General features: G+C 51.5%; 1 protein-coding gene across 1 annotated transcript in view; it reads right to left on the bottom strand.

Moving 5' to 3' along the window:
* Positions 1-13,232: 13,232 nt before the first annotated feature.
* The window catches only part of LOC147109109 (cation channel sperm-associated auxiliary subunit beta-like), a 556,551-nt gene continuing 552,304 nt past the window's right edge, over positions 13,233-17,479 (bottom strand). The window contains exon 26 of the mRNA XM_086002719.1: positions 13,233-13,445. Within this exon, the coding sequence (XP_085858845.1) occupies positions 13,248-13,445 (198 nt within the window). The 3' untranslated portion in view covers positions 13,233-13,247. The remainder of the gene's footprint in view (positions 13,446-17,479) is intronic.

Below are 17,479 nucleotides of genomic sequence, written 5' to 3'. Positions count from 1 at the left end.
ATTCCTCCTCATCTCAGTCCTAAATCACTTACCCCTTATCCTTAGACTGTGACCCCTGGTTCTGGACTCCCCTACCATCGGGAACATCCTTCCTGCATCTAGTCTGTCTAGTCCTGTTAGAATTTTATAAGTTTCAATGAGATCCCCTCATTCTTCTAAACTCTAGCGAATATAAGCCTAATCGACCCAATCTCTCTTCATACGTCATTCCTGCTAGCCCAGGTATCAGTCTGGTGAATCTTCGCTTCACTCTCTCCATGGCAAGAACATCCCTCCTCAGATAAGGCAACCAAAACTGCACACAATACTCAAGGTGTGGTCTCACCAAGGCCCTGCAGCAGGACATCCTTGCTCCTGCACTCAAATCCTCTCGCTATGAAGGCCAACATACCATTTGCCTTCTTAACCGCCTACTGCACCTGAATGCTTACCTTCAGCGACTTGTGCACAAGGACACCCAGGTCTCATTGCACTTCCCCATTTCCCAATCTATTGCCATTCAGATAATAATCTGTCTTCCTGTTTTTGCCGCCAAAGTGGATAACCTCGCATTTATCCACATTAAACTTAATTTGCCATGCATCTGCTCAATCAACCAACCTGTCCAAATCGTACTGGAGTTTCTCTGCATCCTCCTCACAGCACACAAGCCCACCCAGCTTTGTATCGTCTGCAAACTTGGAGATATTACATCTAGTTCCCTTGTCTAGATCATTTATATATATTGTGAATAGCTGGGATCCTAGCACGAATCCCTGCAGTACCCCACTAGTCACTAACTGCCACTCGGAAAAAGACCCATTTATCCCAACTCTTTGCTTCCTGTCTGCCAACCAGTTCTCTATCCAAGACAGTACCTTACCCCCAATCCCATGTGCTTTAACTTTACACGCTAATCTCTTATGCGGGACCTTAGCAAAAGCCTTCTGAAAGTCCAAATACACCACATCCACTGTTTCTCCCTTATCTATTCTATCAGTTACATCCTCAAAAAATTCCAGTAGATTAGTCAAGCATGATTTACCTTTTGTAAATCCATGTTGGCTTTGTCCGATCCTGTCACTGTTTTCCAAGTGCTCTGCTATTACATCTTTTATAATGGACTCTAGCATTTTCCCCACTACCGATGTCAGGCTTACCGGTCTATAATTCCCCGTTTTTTCTCTACCACCCTTTTTAAATAGTGGGGTTACATTAGCTATCCTCCAATCCATGGAAACTGTTCCAGAGTCTATAGAATTTTGGAAGATGACCAGCAATGCATCTACTATTTCTAGGGCCACTTTCTTAAGTACCCTAGGATGTAGATTATCAGGCCCTGGGGATTTATTGGCCTTCAATCCCGTCAATTTCCCGAACACCATTTCCCTACAAATACTGATTTCATTCAATTCCTCCCTCTGATTAGACCCTATGTTCCCCGACATCTCTGGGAGGTTACTTGTGTCCTCCTTTGTGAAGACAGAACCAAAGTATGTATTTAATTGGTCAGCCATTTCTTTGTTCCCCATTATAAATTCCCCTGATTCTGACTGCAAGCGACCTACGCTTGACTTCACCAATCTTTTTCTCATCACATATCTATAAAAGCTTTTACAGTCAGTTTTTATGTTCCCGGCAGGCTTACTCTCATAATCTATTTTCCTCCTCTTAATTAATCCCTTTGTCCTCCTTTGCTGAGTCATAAACTGCTCCCAATCCTCAGTTTGCTGCTTTTTCTGGCCAAATTATATGTCCTCTCCTTGGATATTATGCTATCCCTAATTTCCCTTGTTAGCCATGGTTGAGTCACCTTTTTTGTTTCATTTTTATGCCAAACAGGGATGAACAAATTCTGTAGTTCATCCATGCAATCTTTAAATGTTTGCCATTGCCTATCCACAGTCAACCCTTTAAGTAACGTTCCCTAATCCATCCTAGCCAACTCGCGCCTCATACCATCATAGTTTCCTTTATTTAAATTCAGGACCCTAATCTCTGAGTCAACTACTTCACTCTCCATTTTAATGAAGAATTCTATCATATTATGATCGCTCCTCCCCAAGGGGCCTCACACAACAAGATTGCTAATTAATCCTTTCTCATTACATAATACCCAGTCTAAGACGGCCTGATCTCTAGTTGGTTCCTTGGCATATTGGTCCAGGAAACCATTCCGTATACACTCTAGGAATTCCTCCTCCACAGTATTGTTAGTAATTTGGTTAGCCCAATCTATATTTAGATTAAAGTCACCCATGATAACTGCTGTGCCTTTATTGCACGCTTCTCTAATTTCCCATTTAATGCCATCCCCAACCTCAGCATTACTGTTTGGGGGCCTGTATACAACTTCCACTAACATTTTCTGCCCCTTGGTATTTCTCAGCTCTGCCCATACAGATTCCACATCCACATAAAGTTTTTGGTTTATTAAATCCCCTGCTGACTTAGTGGATAAATGCATTGCATGATGCGGTACTAAGCCATACATAGAAACAGAGAGAAACATAGAAAAATAGGAGCAGGAGTAGGCCATTCGGCCCTTCAAGCCTGCTCCGCCATTCAATATGATCATGGCTGATCCTCTATCTCAATACCATATTCCCGCTCTCTCCCCATACCCCTTGATGCCTTTTGTGTCTAGAAATCTATCTATCTCCTTCTTAAATATATTCAGTGGCTTGGTCTCCACAGCCTTCTGTGGTAGAGAATTCCACAGGTTCACCACCCTCTGAGTGAAGAAATTTCTCCTCATCTCAGTCCTAAATCACAGAATCACAGAAACCCCACAGTGCAGATAGAGGCCATTTTGGCCCATCGAGCCTGCACCGACACATATCCCACCCGATCCCCGTAACCCCTACACCAACACATATCCCACCCTATCCCCGTAACCCCATGTATTTAATCCCCCTAACACTAAGGGTCAATTTATCATAGCCAATCATCCTAACCCGCACATCTTTGGACTGTGGGAGGAAACCGGAGCACCCGGAGGAAACCCACGCAAACACGGGGAGAATGTGCAAACTCCACACAGACAGTCACCCGAGGCCGGATTCAAACCCGGGTCCCTGGCGCTGTGAGGCAACAGTGCTAACCACTATGCCACCGTCCTACCCCGTATCCTGAAACTGTGACCCCTCGTTCTAGACCCCCCAGCCAGGGGAAACATACTCCCTGCATCCAGTTGGTCTAGCCCTGTCACAGGCTTCAATGAGATCCCCTCTCATTCTTCTAAACTCCACTGAATACAGGCCTAGTCGACCCAATCTCTCCTCATACGACAGTCCTGCCATCCCAGGAATCAGTCTGGTGAACCTTTACTGCACTCCCTCTATGGCATATATATCCTTTCTTAGGTAAGGAGACCAAAACTGCACACAGTACTCCAGGTGTGGTCTCACCAAGTCCCTGTATAACTGTAGTAAGACATCCTTGCTCCTGTACTCAACACAGACCAGAAGGTTTCATATTTGATTCCCCGTCTATGCTGAGTTGGCTGATCTCAACTAGGGCAGAGCAGGGCATTCAGTGCCCCTGGGCTAGGAAGGGGAACAATCTCCAGGGTTCCTGACTCCAACTGTTATTGAGTCACCCCCAACTAGGAAGTGTACATGTGTGGATGTTAGGTAAGGATAGATTAGCCATGAAGCCCCCTCTCTCAAGTTCATTGTACTGTGAAGCTCGGCTTCCCAGCCCCTTGGTGCTGTTTTTGAGGCAATCTGGGGCAGACGGGGCTGACAAAGTGCTTGGGAACATGCCAACTTCCCTTTTTTGGACGGTGGCCTGGAGAGTCAAAAGCGCCTTCCCACATAAGTGGGCAAGAAAATGCAAATCAGACGAAATGAGTAAAACACACCCTCTGATATATTTTCTCCAGTTAAGCCGTGGCATCCAGCATACAAAGATCAGCAGAGGGGGCTTTAGAAGTTTTTTTGAAGAGGGGCCTGTGGAATTGCTCTCAGTGCATTCCATGTACAGGCCCCAGAAGCAGCAACAGAAATTTCCTGAAAACAGTTTTCAAATTTTTTAGGCAGCTTGGAGATGCCTTCTTCCTCCTGCTGTGGCAGACCTCCAAGGCTTATTACAGCAAGTTTCTGACCCCAGCATGTTGTGATTCCCTGGTAGAGACCAAGAAGCCCAGCTCCAGCATGCAAATTATCCCAGGGCCAGAAGATTGGCTGGAGTAAGGAGGGGCGACTCAGTAGTGGGTATAAGTTGCACTGTACCAATTAAGTCAATGGAAAGGAAAATTGGACGAGGGGTATAACGGGCGGCCGATCCTATATCACTTGCTTCACACAATCGCCTAAGTTAAAATTACCCCCAGTGCCTCCAAAGGAAGATGGGAGGAAATCATGGGGTTGTTTCACCTGCATTTATTGGTCCCTCACAAATTTGCCTTCCTTATTTCAATTATGCAATTCTTTTGGAATCAGCCCCCCGCCACCCCTCGAAAGCTATACCCATTTATAAGGTATGATGATGTCAAAGCCAACAAAAACCAAGAGTAATAAAGAAAAATATTGGTGGGAAAAAAAGCCAGCAAAGCCTATTAATACATAAAGCATAATACAGCCAGTATATAATATCGCAAAAAAAACACCTTTCCCTTTAAGAGGCCTACTCCAGTAGGTGAGCTCCACAAACAATCCAGTAAGCTCAGATTTTATGGGCAAGGCTTGCACTGTGTGTAGATCATCGTCATAATTTGTAAAATTTGGGCCACGTCATTTTATTTGTATCTATGGGGGAAAAATTGAGTCACACCCCTTTGGGGCACTAACTTCGCCAGGGCACTACTTTAAGCACCCCGAAAAAATTAGCGCCCCCGCGGCCGAAATTAAGTGGTAGCACCCCAAGAGGGAAGCGGGGCGTTACTTGAAGTGCCCCGCCTCCCTCTTCGGGCGCTGCGAAGGAATATTGCGGCATGTCGCACCGCAGTATTGCAGGCCTTCCTCCCCTTCTTAAAGGGGGGGGCCTTGCGCAGCATGACCCAGGGCCCAGCTGGGCCACCAGGATTGGAGTGCTGGCAAAAGAGAAGTGCCAGGCTCATGTAGTGCAGCCAGCACTCCGTGGGGTGGGGCGGTGCCTTTAAATAGTGCAAGTAGGCATCCTATGACCCCATCGGATATAGTGTCCGACGGTAAGTCAGGGGACGCTACCGAAGATTGCGGCCAGGGCGTGAACGGGGCGTTGCGCACGGCAATGATGTCATCACCGGCGGTGCAGCGCCGCGGGCTGCTAACGGTTACCGCCGCTGCTAACCTCCCGCTGAATTTCGCGGGAAGCGTTGGCGGCGCCACGCCCGGGCGCTAACGGAAGGCACAAAGCAACCGAATTTTTCCCCTATATGTTTTAATGAGGCCAACATGACAGAAGTGCAGCCTTATTTTTTGGCCTCAAATCCTTGGTTACAGAATTAGATGCCTTGTGAATCTGATATCTGATTTTGCAACCCGCAAATGCAGAGTGTGAGACACCACTGACGGCACACAACCTCACAAAATCGGTCCCAAGAAGTTTACCCAGGATTGAGATAAGAATAATTGGCTTATAATTTTCAAACATTCCTTTCTGAAAACAGAACAACAACAATAACAACTTGTATTTATATAGCACCTTTAACATAGTAAAACGTCTCAAAGCGCTTCACAGAAGTATTATAAGACAGAAAATTTGACACCGAGCTACATAAGGAGAAATTAGGTTAGATGACCAAAAGCTTGGTCAAAGAGGTAGGTTTTAAGAAGCATCTTAAAGGAGGAAAGAGAGGTAGAGAGGTTTAGCCTGGGAATTCCAGAGCTTAGGGCCGCGGCAACAGAAGGCACGGCCACCAATAGTTGAGCGACTATAATCAGGGATGCTCGAGGGCAGAATTAGAGCAGCACAGATATCTCGGGGGGTTGTGGGGCTAGGAAGAGATTACAGAGATAGGGAGGGGCGAGGCCATGGAGGGATTTGAAAACAAGGATGAGAATTTTGAAAACGAAGCGTTGTTTAACCGGGAGCCAATGTAGGTCAGCGAGCACAGGGGTGATGGGTGAACGAGACTTGGTGAGAGTTAGGACACAGGCAGCCGAGTTTTGTGTGACCTCAAGTTTACGTAGGGTAGAATGTGGGAGGCCAGTCAGGAGTGCATTGGAATAATCAGGTCCAGAGGTAACAAAGACATGGATGAGGGATTCAGCAGCGGATGAGCTGAGACAAGGGCGGAGATGGGTGATGTTACGGAGGTGGAAATAGGCGATCTTAGTTATGCTGTGGATATGTGGTCGAAAGCTCATTTCAGGGTCAAATATGACACTGTGGCGGATCGCCACCTAAACGGGCGCAATCCACTTTTCCGTCCGTGGACAATAAATCGGGCACCTTGCCTTTAAGAAGCATGCTGCCTTTAAGGCATGACAAAGGAGCGGGCGTCGCCCTCAGTGTGTACTCAAAAGCGTGGGTGTCGCCCTCAGTAGGTTTTTGGGTTTAGCAGAGAGAGAGGCTGGGGCAGCCATCTCTCAAGAGAATGTAATAAAAGCCATGTGTTCCTCAGATCGGTTCGGCCTCCATTCGTGTTCCGCGGCAGCCGCAACATTGGTGACCCCGACGCTCAGAACGTATTCCGAGCACTGCAATGGCGGACATGAATGCAGTTTCCGTGAAACTGCCGGAGTTTTGGGAAAACCAGCCCGAAGCCTGGTTCCTCCAAGCTGAGTCCCGATTCCGGCTGCGACACATCACCACAGATGGGACGAAGTATGACTACCTTGTCGCATCACTCGGTAGCTCCACAGTCACGAAGGTCTGGATAGCGCTGCAGAACTCACCAGAGGAGGGCAAGTATGCACATCTTAAGGCCGCGCTCCTTATAAAATTTACGACCTCGACATACCAGCGAAACTGCCGCCTCCTCGACCTTCCAGGCCTTGGTGACGCCTCACCGTCAGACCTCCTCTCCCACATGCTCTCACTCACCGACGAGAGCCCACCCGGGTCCCTCTTCCGCATGCTGTTCATCCGCCAGCTACCTCCCAGCATCCGCCCAGCGATCGTGGCGTCCGGCCTCACGGACCTAGAAGCCCTGGCCGACGAGGCCGACAAGCTGCTGTCCGCTCACTCCAGCCACGACGTCGCTCCGGGCCTGGCAGCCACAGCCTGGGCGCGCCCCTCACCGGCCACCACGCGGCCACAAGGCCCAGCCACGGGGCCCACGGGGCCTTCGCGCCCCACAAACCCGGGCTACTGTTACTACCACGCACGGTTCGGCGCCAGGGCACAACGGTGCACACCTCCCTGCTCCTTCAAGTCCGCCCCCGTACCAGCCCCCGCGATGGCCGTGGGCCACGCGGGCTCCCTGCTGTACGTCACGGATGACAAAACCGGCTGCCGGTTCCTGTGCGACACTGGAGCTCAGCACAGCATCGTCCCGGCCTCCGCCCTCGACAACCAAAAGGGCGAACGAGGACAGGCGCTGGCTGCCGCTAACGGCTCGGACATCCGGACGTACGGCACCCGCACAGTCACCCTCGACCTCGCTGGTCGCCGCTACCGATGGGAGTTCATCACTGCCAAGGTACTCTCCCCTCATCGGCGCAGACTTCCTGTGCGCCCACGGCCTACTGGTAGACATCCCTCAACACCGCCTCGTGGACATGAACACCATGTCCCCCATCCTGGGCGCCATGGCCCCCCGTCAACCCGCCGACATGGCGTCACAGTGCCACGCCCGGGCCACGGATGACTACTCGGCACTCCTGGCCGAATTCCCGGCCCTCACCAACCCGACCTTCTCCGCGGAGGTCGCCAAACACGGGGTGGAACACTTCATCCCCACCACAGGCCCCCCAGTGTACGCCCACGCCCGCAGGCTGGACCCGGCCAAACTGGAGATCGCGCGGACCGAGTTTGCCACTATGGAACAGCTCGGCATCATCCGCCGCTCCAACAGTCCCTGGGCCTCCCCACTCCACATCGCCTCCAAACCAGGCGGGGGTTGGCGCCCCTGCGGGGATTACCGCCGCCTCAACGATGCCACCACCCCTGATCGGTACCCCGTGCCGCACATTCAGGACTTCTCGGCTAGACTGGCCGGCCACTCAGTCTTTTCCAAAGTCGACCTGGTGCGCGGCTACCACCAAGTCCCCATCCACCCCGCGGACGTCCCCAAGACGCCCGTAATCACCCCCTTCGGGCTTTTCGAGTTCCTGCGGATGCCCTTCGGCCTCAAAAATGCGGCCCAGGCATTCCAACGGCTCATGGACTCGGTCCTTCGGGACCTCAAGTTCCTGTTCGTCTACCTGGACGACATCCTGGTAGCCAGTTCCTCCAAGCAGGAACACCTCGAACACCTTCGCATCCTGTTCGGGCGCCTCAGCGACCACGGGCTCATCCTCAGCCCAGCCAAGTGTCAGTTCGGCCTGGACAAGATTGACTTCCTCGGCCACCACATTACCCATGCTGGGGCCATTCCCCTGCCCACCAAGGTGCAGGCCGTCCAGCAATTTCCCCGCCCCACCACCATCAAAGGACTCCAGGAGTTCCTCGGGATGGTGAATTTCTACAACCGCTTCATCCCCAAAGCGGCGTCCCTCATGAGGCCCCTGTATGAAGCCCTCCGGGGCAGGAGCGGCAAGATGGCAGTCGAATGGACGGCAGACGTATCAGCCGCCTTCAACTCCACCAAGACCGCGCTCGCCGATGCCACCCTGCTCGCGCACCCACGGCCCAATGCCAGAGTAGCGCTCACCACGGACGCCTCTGACCACGCGGTCGGCGCCGTGTACGAGCAGTGGGTCGACGGCGCCTGGCAACCACTTGCCTTCTTCAGCCGCCAACTACGCCCCCCGGACGTCAAGTACAGCACCTTCGACCGCGAGCTCCTCGCGCTGTACCTGGCGGTCCACCATTTTCGGTTTTTGCTGGAGGGCCACCCCTTCACTGCGTTTGTCAACCACAAACCCCTGACATTCGCAATGGCAAAGACAACCGACCCCTGGTCCGCCAGGCAGCAGCGCCAGCTCGCGGCAGTGTCCGAGTTCACCACGGACATCCAACACGTCTCCGGCCGAGACAACGTGGTAGCCGACTGCCTCTCCCGCCCCGCCATCCATGCCGCACACCTGGCAGTCGACTACGCTCAACTCGCAGCAGACCAGCTCACGGACCCTGATCTGCTCTCCGCACCTACCAACCTACCAGGGCTACGCCTGGCCGACGTCATCTGCGGCCCGACCGCAGTCACGGTCAAGTGCGACATATCCCTATCTCAACCTCGGCCCGTCGTCCCAGCGTCCTGGCGCCGCCGGGTATTCGAGATTCTCCACAACCTCTCCCACCCCGGCACCCGCGCATCCCTCAAATTGGTAGCCAACCGCTTTGTCTGGCGCGGCCTTCGCAAGGATGTGCGTACTTGGGCCAACTCCTGCCTAGCCTGCCAACGGGCCAAGGTGCAGCAACACACGAAAGCACCCCTCGAGGAGTTCACCGTCCCTTCACGTAGATTCGACCACATCCACGTGGACATCGTCGGGCCCCTGCCGCCGTCGCAAGGCCACACGCACTTGCTGATGATCGTCGACCGCACAACGCGCTGGCCCGAGGCAATTCCACTGACCTCTACCACCACCGCCGACATCGCCAGAGCCTTCGTCAGCACCTGGGTCGCACGGTTCAGCGTCCCCTCCGACATGACGTCAGACAGAGGTCCGCAATTTACCTCTGAACTCTAGACCGCCATCGCACGCAATCTCGGGGTGACCGTTCACCGCACCACAGCGTACCACCCCCAAGCCAACGGACTGTGTGAGCGGTTCCACAGATCCTTGAAGGCATCTCTTCGAGCCAGCCTCCAGGACGGCGCCTGGACCGACCGACTCCCATGGGTCCTCCTCGGCCTGCGCTCCGCGGTTAAAGAAGACCTCCACGCATCGGCAGCAGAGCTCGTGTATGGCCAGCCGCTGCGCGTACCCGGCGAGTTCCTGCCCACCGCCACGACACCCTGGTCAGCCGACCAGCAACGCCACGACTTCGCCTCACCGGCGCTACAGTTCGCCCCGGTGCCCATTGCCCGGCACGGCGAATCCACCTCACACGTCCCGCTAAGCCTGCACCAGGCACGATTCGTTTTCATCCGGCACGATGCCCACCGCGGACCTCTTCAACCCCCGTATGACGGGCCCTACAAAGTGCTACAGGCTGGGGACAAATTTTTCGACCTACAAGTGGGCGACAGGACTGAAAAAGTGTCGGTTGACCGACTCAAGCCAGCACACTCGGAGCCCGGTGAGCAGGTCCCAGTAGCTCGTCCACCGCCATGCGGCCGACCTGCCCTCAAGCCAGTACACCCGGCTGCTCCACGCCCGGCCGTTCCACGTCCACCGGCGTCCTACAAGAGCCACTCCGGCCGGCCCATCAGACCGCCGCACCGTCTCGTCCACACCTCCTAAGCGGATTCTGGGGGGAGCTGTGTGGCGGATCGCCACCTAAATGGGCGCAATCCACTTTTCCGTCCGTGGACAATAAATCGGGCACCTTGCCTTTAAGAAGCATGCTGCATTTAAGGCATGACAAAGGAGCGGGCGTCGCCCTCAGTGTGTACTCAAAAGCGCGGGTGTCGCCCTCAGTAGGTTTTCAGGTTTAGCAGAGAGAGAGGCTGGGGCAGCCATCTCTCAAGAGAATGTAATAAAAGCCATGTGTTCCTCAGATCGGTTCGGCCTCCATTCGTGTTCCGCGGCAGCCGCAACAACACCAAGGTTGCGAACCGTGTGGTTCAGCCTCAGACAAATGTTATGGAGAGGGATGGAGTCAGTGGCTAGGGAAAGGAGTTTGTGGTGGGGACCGAAAACAATGGCTTCGGACTTCTCAATATTAAATTGGAGAAAATTTTTGCGCATCCAGAACTGGATGTCGGACAAGCAGTTTGACAATTTAGAGGCCATGGAGGGGTTGAGAGAAGTGGTAGTGAGGTAGAGCCCTGCAGCGGGTAGTCAAAACTGGCCAACTCATTACCGGCACCCGGCTACCGACCATAGAGCACATATACCAGAAACGCTGTCTACGGAGGTCACGGTCCATCATCAAAGACCCTACCCACCCCAGCAACAGTCTGTTCACCCTCCTGCCATCTGGGAGACGCTACAGATGCATTCGCACCGGTACGACCAGATTTAGGAACAGCTTCTTTCCCAGGGCTGTCATCCTACTGAACTCCACAAATAAACTCTAAAGCCTGCACATCTGCCAATGCACTTTATTATGGTTATGTTTATGTTAATATACTACAAGCCAAATGTATGTTGAATGTTTAAATGTCTTAATCCAAATGTACACTCTCGGGAGCCGCAAGCCTACATTTCGTTGTACTGCACTTGTGCACTAACAATGACAATAAAAGTTGATTTGATTTGATTTTGATTTGAGCTGGGTGTCGTCAGTGTACATGTGAAAACTGACACTGTGTTTTCAGATGATGTCGCCCAGGGGCAACATGTAGATGAGAAATAGGAGGGGGCCAAAGATAGATCCTTGGGGGACACCAGAGGTAATGATGCGGGAGCGGGAAGAGAAGCCATTGCAGGTGATTCTCTGGCTACGATTAGATAGATAAGAATGGAACCAGGCGCGTGCAGTCCCACCCAACTGGACGACAGCGGAGAGGTGTTGGAGGAGATGGAGTGGTCAACCATGTCAAAGGCTGCAGCCAAGTCAAGAAGGATGAGGAGGGATAGTTTACCTTTGTCACAGTCACAAAGGATGTCATTTGTGACTTTGATGAGAGCCGTTTCGATACTGAGGCAGTGGATTGGAGGGATTCAAACATGGAGTTGTGGAAAGATGGGCAATGGTTTGGGAGGTGACAACATGTTCAAGGAGTTTGGAGAGGAAAGGGAGGTTGGAGATGGGACGGTACTTTGCAAGGATGGCGGGGTCAAGTGTTGGTTTTTTGAGGAGAGGGGTGATGACGGCAGATTTGAGGGAGAGGGGGACAGTACCTGAGGAGAGAGAACCATTAACAATGTCAGCTAACATGGGAGCCAGAAAAGGAAATAAGATGGTCAGGGTTTGGTGGGAATACGGTCGAGGGAGAAGGAAGTGGGTCTCATAAGAAAGAAAGAAAGAAACATGAACAAGATGAACACGGAGAGGTCATGAGTGGAGATCAGAGAGAAACTGAAAAACGATGTGAGTTGAGGGCTAGGGCAGGGGGGAACCTTAGAGGAAGTTTGGCCCCGGTGGGCTAGGGGATGGAAGGGAAGTGGCAGAGGCAGCTGAACGGATGGTTTCAATCTTAGAGACAAAGAAGTCCATGAGCTCCTCACACTTGTTGTCGGAGGTGAGAGTGGAGGAGACAGGGGAGAGGGGTTTAAGAAGACGGTTAGCAGTGGAGAATAGAAGCCGGGTAACATTTGCTACCCTGCAATCCTTTGGCACAATTCCTGTTTCCAAAATTGTGGGTAGTGCCTCTGCTTTTTCCTCTGCAACCTCCTTAAGTATGCTGGATATATTCCCTTTATTTCTGGCCTTTAAAAAATATATAATGTTCTTTTGAATGTTTATTTCCAGTAGTGGCTTCTCCAGACTCACCTCAGGTACTCCTGTAGTCCCACTTTCATCTTCCTCTGTAAAAACTGATGTGGACTACTTATTAAGCATCTCTGCTATTCCCTCGCTCTCAAGTTGATGATGACTCCCTTTGTCTTTAAGTGGCACCATCCCTTCTTTGCCTATCCTTTTACTGCTTCTGTGTTTATAAAAGCCTGAAGATGACTGCCAGTCTTCTTTCATATTCTATCTCAGCCTTCTTAATCTCTCTTTCTGCTTCTTTTTGTATATATTTTCTATTTCTCATATAGCCCCTTTCTCTTGGTCATAATATATTTAACCTGTACTTTATCCATCTCCTATTTAAACATCTCCCATGGCTGGTCCATTGTTGATTTGCCATTGGTTTCAGGGCAACACATTTATCTTGGACTTGTCTTTTTCTTTATCTAAGACAATTTCCCAGATGTTTCATTATTGTAATTATTCTGAGTGATTCTGCATTGGGATCAATTTGTACCAAAGGATAGACACTGCTGAGCTGTGGATCCCTAACCGGAGGCTTTCTCTCTGGGCTTGACTTGAACCTGGTCTTGAAGATGAGGGTAGTGCTCGAACCCAGTGACACTGCTTGGATCTTCCAAATTTTCACATCAGCTAACTCAGTTAATTATGGATCAGTTAATACCAGAAAATAAAATGCAGAACCTCGCATAGTCTTTAATTTAGATTTATTTTCTTTTAAACGTCTCCCTCCCCGAAAATGGTTCTATTCTATTGAACTTCCAATGTGGGCTTCTGATAGTGAGTTTCTTACTGTAATGTTGCACAAAGAAATAAAACATACTGAGAGCCCCTAGAATGATGGCCGTTATCATACTGACTAAATAGTGGAATGGATATGCCATCGGCGGGTCATCAACATAAATCTGAAAGAAAAATGAGTAGTGAAAAATTAACACAGCATCATGTTAAATTACTATCAGTATTTAAGCAGGTTGCACTTAGTCAGGTTGAAATAACATCCACTTAAACTGTAAATACAAACAATCTAAACAGATAAAGGAGACAATTCATTTCTATTTTTTTAAAGTCAACAGATCTGATGAGTGTGCAATTTAATTCAACTGAGTCGCACTTCCAGTTGTGAAAATACATTCTGAAATGTTGACTGAAGTACGAGTGCATGATGCTAAACAAATCTGCCTCAAAATAATGATCTGTTTAAAGTTTAGTCGGTATTTTCTCGTGCATAAAGTGTTATTAATCTATATTATTTTTCCTTCATAGAACATATAAAAGTAAAATGGGTTTGGATAGAATTACTCACCTTTATATAAATATCAGCTGACAAATGTATATAAATACACCATAGAAAGCACTGCTGATTAATTTTACTGGAGGTTTTTTGATCTTGAAGTGCATCTATAATTGGAACTATCTGTTATATATTAAATTTGGTGGATGAGGTGCAAGTGTCATTGAAAACTCCTTGGACTGAATTTTAATGGGGAAGGCTGGTTGGGGGCAGGAGGTCCCCGAGGTGGTCAGTAAATCCGGGAGAATGGGTTACCAGCTGGCCCTACTGAATTTAAAGGCAGGGCCTGATTTGAATGGGAAGCCTCTGTTTCCCACCCGCAATCAGCCAGATTGAAAGGCTAGCTGGTTCTGGGCAGGTAGGCCTATGGCACTAGGCCGCACAGAGGAGGGAGGGAGGGATTGCGTGGGGGCCAGGGTTGGCTGGAGGAGTGGGGTGAGGGAGGGTTGGGTGGGTGTATTTGCGATCACGGGCCAGGACCAGCACGGGAGGGGGGGGCCAAAGAAGGATTGGGGGCCATGTGGTGGCTGAAGAAAGATTGAGGGGGGTTGCCCGAAGAAGGATCAGGGCCGGTGGATGACCGAAGAAGGATTGGGGGTGATGTGCCTCAATAATTCCGAGACTCGATGTTAGCGAAACAAAACAAGGCTTTTATTAACTTAGAAAGTAACACGTAAGAGAGAGAGGTATCTTCCTTCTGGAGACTGAGGCCAGACTGAGCTAGCTTACAAAAGGGGCCAGGTATGGGCGGAGCCCTACACACAGCACATTCCAGCACATTCCAATAAACAATACAATGAGGACTGGGGGAAGGGAAATGACACTGAAACCGACCACAGTCACAGGCAGTGATGAATGGAATATTTCATCACATTCACCCCTTCTATAGATTTAGTCTGTTCGGGGGTTTGATAGTCCTCTGCGACCGACGTGGTTGTTGTGGTGCCGGGGGTGTCGGCTGGGTATCCCCGGTAGTCTCCTGGGTCTCTGCCGGGGGTGCCGCCAGGGTTGTTGAAGGGGTAATTGGTGGGGGTGCCGTTGGTCGATGTTCTTCCGGGGGTGATAAAAGAGTAGTGGGTGGGTAAGAGTTGCTGTGATCGTTGTTGCTGCTATTGCCATGGTTGTTGTCGATGCCGGCTGGGGCGACGTCTTTTATGGACACGGTGTCCTCCCTTCCGTCGGCGTGCCGGACATATGCGTATTGGGGGTTGGCGTGGAGTAGGTGTACTGGCTCCACGAGAGGGTCCGTCTTGTGGCCCCTCACATGCCTTCGCACGAGTACCGGACCTGGGGTGGAGAGCCATGACGGCATGGATACGCCTGAGGTGGATTTCCAGGGAAAGACAAACATTCGTTCATGAGGCGTGGCATTAGTGGCCGTACACAATAGCGACCGTATCGAATGGAGCACATCCGAGAGGACTTCCTGCCAGCGGGAGATAGGGAGGCCCTTGGTCCTTAGAGCTAGAGTGACTGCTTTCCATACTGTCCCGTTCTCTCGCTCCACTTGGCCGTTACCCCGGGGGTTGTAGCTGGTGGTACGGCTCGTGGCGATCCCCTTGGACAGCATGTACTGGCGTAGCTCTTCACTCATGAAGGACGCCCCCCTATCCGTATGGATGTAGCTCGGCATACCGAACAGGCAGAACAGGCTGTTGAGGCATTTAATGACCGTGGCGCTGGTCATGTCTGGGCAGGGGAAGGCGAATGGGAACCGGGAGTATTCGTCCACAATGTTCAGGAAGTAAACATTGCGGTCGACGGACGGGAGGGGGCCCTTGAAATCTAAGCTGAGCCGCTCAAAGGGCCGTGTAGCTTTGATTAAGTGGGCTCTATCTGGGCGGTAGAACCGAGGCTTGCACTCAGCGCAAGTGCGGCAGTTCCTGGTCAGAGACCGAACTTCCTCAATCGAGTAGGGTAAGTTACGGGACTTTATGAAGTGGAACAGCCGCGTGACCCCTGGGTGGCAGAGGTCATTGTGGAGGGTCTGTAGCCGATCCCCGGTGGTGCTGGCACACATCCCTCGTGAGAGGGCGTCAGGGGATTCGTTAAGGGCCCCTGGCCGGTAAATGATGTCGTACTCGAAGGTGGAGAGCTCGATCCGCCACCTAAGAATCTTATCATTTTTAATCTTCCCCCTCTGTTTATTATTGAACATAAACTCTACCGACCGCTGGTCGGTAAGTAGGGTGAAGCGTTTGCCAGCTAGGTAGTGGCGCCAGTGGCGCACTGCCTCCACGATGGCTTGGGCCTCCTTTTCCACGGAGGAGTGTCTGATCTCGGGCCCTTGGAGGGTCCTCGAGAAGAAAGCTACGGGCCGCCCCACCTGGTTGAGGGTGGCCGCCAAGGCGAAGTCAGACGCATCACTTTCCACTTGAAATGGAGTGTTCTCGTCCACTGCCTGTAGCGTGGCCCGCTCAATATCCTGCTTAATGCTTTTGAAGGCGGCGTGGGCCTCAGCAGAGAGCGGAAAAGAGGATGCTTTCAAGAGGGGGCGGGCTTTGTCGGAGTAGTTGGGGACCCATTGGGAATAATAAGAAAATAATCCCAGGCACCTTTTCAGGGCTTTGGGAGTGTTGGGCAGGGGCAGCTCCCATAGGGGGCGCAATCGGTCGGGGTCTGGTCCGATTTCCCCATTCTCCACCACGCTGCCTAGTATGCAGAGGCGCGTGGTGTTGAAAACGCACTTGTACTCGTTGTAGGTGAGGTTGAGTTTTTGTGCGGTTTCCAGGAACCTCTCGAGGTTCGAGTCGTGATCCTGCTGATTGTGGCCGCAGATGGTGACGTTGTCGAGGTAGGGGAAGGTTGCCTGCAAGTGGTGGTCATCGACCATGCGGTCCATCTCCCTCTGAAAGACCGAGACCCCATTCGTCACCCCAAAGGGGACTCTGAGGAATTGGTAGAGGCGTCCGTTCACCTCGAAGGCGGTGTACGGGCGGTCCTCTGGTCTGATAGGGAGCTGGTGGTACGCTGACTTGAGGTCGATGGTGGAGAACACCCAGTATTGGGCGATTTGGTTCACCATTTCTGATATGCGGGGTAGCGGGTAGGCGTCTAGTTGGGTGTACCTGTTGATCGTTTGACTATAGTCGATCACCATCCGTTTCTTCTCGCTACCCCTTACCACTACCACTTGGGCGCGCCACGGGCTGTTGCTGCGTTCAATAATGCGCTCTTGCAGGAGCCTGTCTACCTCGGTCGCGATAAACCGCCTGTCCTCCCAGCTGTACCTCCTGCTTTTGGTCGCTATTGGCCGGCAGTTAGGGGTAAGGTTCGCGAATAGCGAAGGCGGCTTTACCTTCAGGGTAACCAGACCGCACACTGTGAGGGGCGGCTGGGACCCACCGTACTTGAGCGTGATGCTTTGGTGGTTGCACTGGAAATCCAGGCCCAAGATCACGCTCGCATATAGGTTCTTCATGATTAATACTTTAAAATTATCGTATACAGTTCCGTTAACGCCCAATTGTACCGTGCAGTAACCCAGAATGGTCGATGTCTGGGTTTTATCAGCCATAGAGATGGTACCCTGAGCAGGGACCACCTTTAGGGAGAGTTGTTGTGCCAGTTCAGGGTGGATAAAACTCTCCGTGCTTCCACTGTCAATTAAACATTTAACCCGGCACCCGTTTACCTCGATGTCCA

Source organism: Somniosus microcephalus, chromosome 12 (genome assembly GCF_052327205.1).
Source record: "Somniosus microcephalus isolate GS21.2 chromosome 12, FLI_Smic_1.0, whole genome shotgun sequence".
Classification (NCBI taxonomy): domain Eukaryota; kingdom Metazoa; phylum Chordata; class Chondrichthyes; order Squaliformes; family Somniosidae; genus Somniosus; species Somniosus microcephalus.
Note: the sequence above shows the minus strand (reverse complement) of the source record. Positions and strands in the feature narration are given on the sequence as shown.